Source organism: Juglans regia, chromosome 4, assembly GCF_001411555.2.
Source record: "Juglans regia cultivar Chandler chromosome 4, Walnut 2.0, whole genome shotgun sequence".
Lineage (NCBI taxonomy): Eukaryota > Viridiplantae > Streptophyta > Magnoliopsida > Fagales > Juglandaceae > Juglans > Juglans regia.
In genome coordinates, this window is record NC_049904.1 from 2,462,268 (window position 1) to 2,469,723 (window position 7,456).

At 38.6% G+C, this 7,456-nt stretch overlaps 1 protein-coding gene across 2 annotated transcripts; it reads right to left on the reverse strand.

Moving 5' to 3' along the window:
* Nucleotides 1-1,141: 1,141 nt before the first annotated feature.
* On the reverse strand, nt 1,142-6,990 carry LOC109020139 (ATP-citrate synthase beta chain protein 2). Of its 2 annotated transcripts, none has more exons than XM_019002550.2 (17): nt 6,861-6,990; nt 5,924-6,042; nt 5,685-5,787; nt 5,070-5,135; nt 4,858-4,981; nt 4,636-4,770; nt 3,959-4,019; nt 3,777-3,853; nt 3,339-3,494; nt 3,091-3,219; nt 2,815-2,947; nt 2,606-2,733; nt 2,355-2,460; nt 2,159-2,235; nt 1,993-2,063; nt 1,578-1,862; nt 1,142-1,479 (listed from the first exon to the last, which is right to left on the reverse strand). In XM_019002550.2, the coding sequence occupies exons 2-17, from the start codon at nt 6,021-6,023 to the stop codon at nt 1,404-1,406; spliced, it is 1,827 nt and encodes a 608-aa protein (XP_018858095.1). In that variant the 5' UTR covers nt 6,024-6,042; nt 6,861-6,990; the 3' UTR covers nt 1,142-1,403. The 2 variants fall into 2 exon arrangements, with proteins under 2 accessions (XP_018858095.1, XP_018858096.1); XM_019002551.2 differs by having other exon boundaries at nt 5,924-6,045; nt 6,861-6,986.
* Between the last annotated feature and the right edge of the window lie 466 nt (nt 6,991-7,456).

Genomic DNA, 7,456 nt, shown 5'->3' on the forward strand with positions numbered 1-7,456 from the left:
CACTTTACGGGTACCCACCCCAAGATATTGCGTCCCTGGCACTACTAAACTTGAGGAAGTTGACTAGACACTCAGATCTAGAGACTAGATTTCAAATCTACTATGCCACAACTTACAACAAGCCCAACACAGAATGAAAAAGTACGCAGACATCAAGAGGAAAGAACAGGAGTTTGAAAGGGACGAGTGGGTATACCTGCACCTGTAACTTTACAGGCAAACCTTTGTGAGCCACCGGTGAGACCTAAAACTAGCGCCTAGGTACTACGGACCGTTTCAGATCTTGGAGAGGGTGAGAAGTGTTGCCTACACTCTGGATCTGCCACTTACTGCCCGCATCCACCCCACGGTGCACGTCTTGCAGTTGAAGAAAACGTTGGGCTCTAGATTCACAACCATCCCAAATCTCCCACCAGTCGACGAGCATGAGATCCACCTGAGGAGATTCTTGGCAGGAGAATGGTTAAGGCTAGAAATCGAGCCAAGATCAGACTTTTTAGTTCGTTGGCAAGGTCGTGATTTTGAAGAAGCTATGTGGGAGGGGTATTCATACTTGAAGGACAACTTTCCACACCTTGCGAGCAAAGTGTTTTGATGGAGGGGGGCAGTGTAACAAGCCAGTCAGTGGCCATAGGGTTTTGTCAAGCATGGTAGCCGCCGACAAGGTGAAGGTCAGGAAGCATCTAGAAGTGTAAGACATAAGTGAAGTGGGGAGTTACTTAAAAGTCAACCTAGTTAGTTCTACGGGCATTGGCTCAGTTAGTAATAAGGTTGGGCTTGTCTCAGCCTCAGTCCCTTGGCCTATGGCCTTATGTTGTTAGTGTTGAGTTGGGCCCCAGTCCATTTAGCCCATTTATTTGTTGAGTCGGGCCTCAATCCATTTAGCTCATTTCATTTTAGCCTTTATGTTTGTAATAGACATTTGTAGTGACCTCTGACCCATGAAGTATAGTTGTTGTCAGTAGCACAATATGTAGTGGAATCGTGTGATAAGAAAGGCATGCAGAATCATAATCCAAACAATTATTTCCTTTTATCTCTCTCTCTCTCTCTCTCTCTCTCTCTCTCTCTATCCCTTTTTTGGTAGATTACTCCCCTCGAAGTGAGTAGGTTACTAAGAAATATTATCAACTAGTAGAGGTGTTTTACAACTTGGTACCAGACACAAATCAGGAGGATATAATATTTAATTAAAACGTAACTTTGTTTAACAATTTATCTGAGCGTACACTCTTATGGATTTTGATACAGCTTACAAAATGAAGATACTCAACTTGACATTAGAAGTACCAACACTAGTCTAATAACCGGAGAATCATTTCAGCAGAATGCAGAAACTTGGAAAGAAAAATGCTAGTTGAAAGCAGGTCAATGCTGCTAGTCCCCCCACAAACTGAAATGCCTCACTTGGTGTAAAGAACATCTTCCCATGGGTGGCGGTATAGTGGCTGCTTCAATCTCTTCTGGTCAAAGGTGTGCCTGTTGCAAGGATTTAATTCAAAATTTTACCTTAATAGCCAAGGCAAAGTATAAGCCGAAAATCTGGAGAAGTAAAGTTTTAGAGTAATTTAACTTACCCAATCAGACCAATGGAGCGGGCCAACACGAAGAGTCCATTCAGATAACCAATCTCAACAATCTCATCAATCTCTTGCTTGGTGAACATTCCACTGCCAGCAAGGAGATCCAAGAAAAGGGACCCAATTGCTCCATCCACATTGAGCACCAGGTTATTTGCCTTTGAGAGGGTGTAGGTTTCAACTTGCACAGCATATTCCATGTACTTTACAGATGGGAAATGCGTGCGTGCAAAGCGTTGAAGCAGCTCCACTCTCTTGTCTCTGTTGTCGCCTCTCTTGATCCTTTTCCACAGCAAAGAAACAAGAATTTCAGGTACTCAGATTTGTGGCGCCACTAGAAGCATGATTTTTAAATTTCATGGTTTAGCCCTCGTAATTTGAAAGATGGAGAAGGTTGAAAACTCTCTATTACCTGTGCCCAATTCCGGGTACACGGATGCCCTTCTTTTTCATGCTTTCAACAAACTCATAAGGTGTCAAACCCTGAAAAACACAGGAAAGAGATGGGCTGTTAGAATGTTTAAGACCAGTGGACACCTACTGACAAAGTTTCTCCAGTAACGCCCATCCAGTCTCACCCGGTCATAAGCATCCTTGAAGTATCGAGCAGCATCATCGATGGCACCACCAAATCGGGGACCAATTGTAAGCAAACCTGTTAAAGAAGTCCATCATTCACCCTTCCATTACAAAATCAGCTCACAGGAGCCATTCCTCTCAGCAATTTGAAGTACTAAATTCTGAACAAGAAAAAATTGAGAGGCAACTCTTTACCTGAGACTAGACTGGAAACAAGGTCCTTTCCAGCTCTTGCTGTTACTATAGTGTTGTGAGCACCAGAGACACAAGGACCATGGTCGGCACACAACATGATACATATCTGATCAATGTCATATATTAGTGACAGGACATGAATACAAGTTTGCTTTCAGAATCAGGAGTTTAAGGGAAAACAAATAGGACAATAAGCTAAATCAAGCGAGACTTTTAAGCACAACCAAACTCTACAGTCATGAGCAACCTACCTCAATAAATTGTGTGCAGTAACGTGGAAGGCTGCGTTTGAACCACAAAAGAGAAATAACATCACCAACACCATAACCCGACTCAACAATGGAAGACATTGGTACACCTGCATAGCATGGCTCCTCACCTACAAAGCAATTAAGATAAATGATATTAACCCATAAATTACATGAATACTAAATTAAAATTCTATGGGTTCGAAAGGTACCCCTGTCATCAGAGATGGTGGAAATAATATGAGTTGGAGCGCGAACTTTTCCACTCTTGATGGCAGTGTTAAGATCCTCCGGTATTTGTGGAGGATGAACTTCCTTTACCGGCGTAGTCTTTCCCTCTTCAACCTAACAGTAAATTAAAATACGAAATATATAATTATATCCAAATGCAGAGCCTAAGGGAACTGAAAGAATGTTTTTTTTTGTGGGTTGGAGCGGGTGTGGAGGAGGTTATTTATAGGCTGATGTTCATGATACACAGAACTAACCAGTTTCTCAAAAGTTTCCTTAATTGCAACTTCTAAGGCTTCATATGATGTGGGTACAACAGCTCCAGCTTCTCTTAGTGCTTGATTTTTGGCTTGAGCAGACTCCATCTCACCACCACTTTTAGCCCCCTGATTAGACAATACCAAGATATATAATTATTCACGAATGCAGCGCCTTTTGTAATATCGCTACAAAAAAAAAGCCATTATAAACAGAACAGTAAAAGGCAATTGAGGTGGTTGCTTACAGCATGTCCAAACTGTACTTCAGATTTGAAGAGCCGTGCACAGGTTCCACTAACCCAAGCAACCACTGGTTTGGATACTTTGCCCTGCTTCAGGGCTTCCACTAGCGAATACTCATCTCGCCCACCAAGTTCCCCAAGTACAACAATCATTTTAACCTGAGGATTTTTTTTAAAAAAAAAACTCTGAATTGACTGTAAACAACAAATATATAGAGTCCAACAAAAGAATGCTCAGTGAACGTTTTATAAAAAATGTTAGATTTCATGCTTTTCAAAGTATAGGAGCTCTGCAACTTAACCCCCAAAAATGTGCAGGTATGTATTAAGAACATCTTTTTTGGGCCCTCGCAGAAATTGGGACTTGCTCGGACAGAAAGTTAAAAGTAAGATGATACAGATATGACTTTGTCACCTAAAAAGAGCAAAGCAATAATATACCTGTGGGATGTTGTTAAACCGCAAAACATGATCAGAAAGAGTGGATCCAGGGAAAACATCTCCTCCAATTGCAATACCTAAAGCAATTCCAAAACACATCAAAATTTAAATTACAACCTAAATCCATTCAAATAAGGCTACCATGAAGATAAAACGAAGCAATGCCGCCAGAATGTAGGTACCTTCATAAATTCCGTCAGTAACACGGGCAACCGTATTGTATAATTCATTAGACATCCCACCCTGCAATCGTAAGAAGTTTTTTTTTAATCATCAACACATTCAACATTCTTACCAAAGAAGATAATGTTAAAAGCTAGAAAACAAATTAAGCCAAGTCCTGAAGGAAGGTCCAGTCGTATCATTGAGGCAGCGGCCCAAATTTAGGCAAGTCCTCCCAAAAGATGTTAAATTTGACTCCTGAATTAACTTAAAGATTACACACGTCCACCAGCCAAACTAGGGGTGGCAACTTGAGCTTGAAAAGCTTAGAACTGTTTGCACTTTTGAAGTTCTAGATAAAAATGGCTCACTCCTATACTTTCTACAGAATCCTTGCGTTAGTCTATTTTTCGACTCACTAGTTGCTTCCGTATTAAGAGGATATGCAGGTAAATGAAGTTCAACTAGCACATTTTAAGTTTATGGGTACATCACAGATACAAAAAAACAAAATCTCTAATCAAAAAATGTTTGGAAGGTGAAGAACAAGCTTGTTAATGATTCCATGCATGATGCAGTTGGTTTAACATATATAGCACATTATGATAATATTCTAGATCTCTTATGAGCCAAAATTCTACTTATTGAGAAATATAAATGCAATGAAGAGACAAAAATTGCTGGAGCAACTACGTACAGATTTGGAGACAAAACCAACAGATCCAGGCCTGTATAGCTTGCAATGAATTATATTATCAATAGTTCCAGCAGTGTCACCAATCTTGAAAGCCCCAGCTTGAATGCCTCCAACGGTAGCTGGGCCAATAACAACCTACAGCATCATTAATAAATCAGCACCACTTGGTTAGTCTCTTGCCTGGTTAAGTCACTTTAAACAAGTATGCAGCCTTTCTCTTACCTTGTTATTTGCCCGAGCATATGCAATCAATTGCTTTGCGTCTGACTCTGGAACACCTTCAGCAATAATAGCAACAACTCGAATGGTTGGTTGCTTCAGAGCAGCCATGGAAGAAGCAGCAGCACTGCATGGTTATCAAAATATAATTAATTACAACTATACACTAATGAAGTACAGAAATTCAAGATGCAGTTAGTTTGATGAGTTCAGACCTTCTAAATGACGCAAAGTTGATAAAGACGTCAGCCGTAGGATGGGCAGCACAAGCTGCCTCAATGCTGCAAAATAAATTGACATGAAAGTCAGAAAATTTTACTAAGAAATTCAAGTCCATTGTTCAGAATCCACAAGTAAGCTTCTTTTGTGTTTTCTAACATGTACTGTTGATGTAATGGATATAAATAGTATAAGATGTATGTTTTTACTATTGTTTAGTGAGCATAGAGCAATTCAACATCAATATTCAGGACTAGTAATGAATAAAAACTTTCTGTGTCACATATGTGTACGTAAAACTGTATTCCACTATTTATAACAAGCCATAATTCGTCTATGAATAAATTTTTTCAAGACCAAGAGGTTCCTTAGATCGACCAGTTTATGTGAGAAAATAAAACAAATCTTAAGCAGTCACTGTTGAACGATAGCAAAATTATTTATTTTAAGGAATTATATTTTTAGAAAAATAATACTACAAAGGGGTAACAGTCAAACCAATCAAAGTTATCCATGGTCTGGCCACATAAGATTTTCCTATCCTTAGTCCAAATTTAAATCATAAATATATGAATATAATATCTAAACAAAAAGCGAGACACATGACATACGCTGAGTGCACAGGGATGGCAATCTCTTCTTGACCGAAAAAGAGTTTCTGAAATCCATCGCCACCAGGGTTAATGATTCCGGCAACTGACGGCGTTTCCCTCCCTACAGATACAAGTATGAACATACCCCCGTAAACACCAATATAACAAAGGCAAAAACTTCTCATCCAATTTAGCGATTATTATGCAATATCACTACATCGCTCTTGAATTAACTAAAGGAGGGATTTGATACCCACCGCAAAGGAAGTCAAAATCAAGCATCCGCTGAATAGGGAGTTGTTTGTAGTTGTAAAATAAGGCTTGTGTAGTGCGCGAGAATAGTTGTCCGGTGGCCATGGTGACGACTCAAAGCGACCTGCTACACATATAAGAACAAGATAAAAACTTTAGGAAGGTCCACTTGAATATAGAAGAAATATTACAAGTTTCAAAATATGTGTTTTTTTAATGGGTACTTTCATAATATCTGGAATCACATGAAACAACTATTATCAGTGAAACTTTCCGTTGGTGAATGAAACTCTATCTAAACGGTTCTAAGAAATTACCGGGCTGGCACCATATGATCCAACTCTAAACCATTAAGTAAATTCTCGAATAAAGGCCAGCAAGCAGATTCCAAAAAGTTTTGTAATTAAAATGAAGAACAGAACTTACGAGGCAGATCCACACGTGTAACAGAAGAATTTGTTGCACCAAACATTAGAATAAAAAAGGATAAAGTTGTACCAAAGTGCACCTAACCTGAATCTACAGTCTACCAGATCTCAATTCCGATTCAAAAAGTTAAACCCAAAATACAACGGAATGCGAGGTATCGGACAGCCTTAATTCCGATCAAGCAGCGCTTGCTACGAATCATAAATAAGAAGCAGGTCTCTTACTAATTTTATATGTATCTCACCACATCCGGAAGCTCCAAATCAGCTCACTAACTAACAAAACAGAGCATTTCGCTCCACCTCGAAGACATCGACAAACCGTAGCATCCGAGAAGACAGCGGAATACAGACCCAGACAGGAATTCGAATCCCAACAGAAAGAAAGATAACAAATTCCAGAACCAAGATCCTCGTGATTCGAGTAGATAGGGACTCAGAAGAGCTCAGTCAACGGTAAACGATAGAGAGAGAGACAGAGAGAGAGTTGCAAAAAATGGGAAATGGAATCTACCTGTGAGCGGAGAAGGATCGCACGGAGCCGCCAAGATAGAAAGAACGGTGAAAATGGCGAAAGGAGAACGGAAAATGGAATGCTGATAAAAATCGGGGGAATGGGTAGGTTGGTTTATATAAGAACACAATGGAGAAGAGGCTGAAGAGCTACCCACGAGATGCACAGGGGAAGAGGGTGAGCTGCGCACGTGGCACTTGGTAGTTAGCTCATGGCTATGATTGATATTTGAGAAATGCACACAACCTCTTAATTTTTACATATTATATTTTTTAAAATTTTTAAAATTTTAAATATATTTTAAAATTTTTTTTAAATTAATTCAATTTTTTTATTTATTATTCATATATTAAATATTTGATAAAAAAATAATAAAAATTAAAAAAAATATGATATATGGAGATTATATGAATAATAAAAAATTACGTAGATTTTTTGTTGATATTTAACTTCTAACACAAAACACTTTATTCAAAATTCTAATATTATTATTATTATACCCAAAACAGTGAAAACATTTTTTTTTTCAAAATTATAATATTATTAATAATAATTTGAATATTATACATAAAATCTACAAATTCAGTTTTTTTTTT

Excerpts from the sequence above, each read along its gene's own strand:
- LOC109020139 (XM_019002550.2), bottom strand. The coding sequence starts at position 6,023 with ATGGCCACCGGACAACTATTCTCGCGCACTACACAAGCCTTATTTTAC. Across the intron at positions 4,982-5,069 it reads AACTTTGCGTCATTTAGAAG|TGCTGCTGCTTCTTCCATGG; the intron begins GTCTGAACTCAT and ends ATAACCATGCAG. Across the intron at positions 4,771-4,857 it reads ATGCTCGGGCAAATAACAAG|GTTGTTATTGGCCCAGCTAC; the intron begins GTAAGAGAAAGG and ends ATGATGCTGTAG.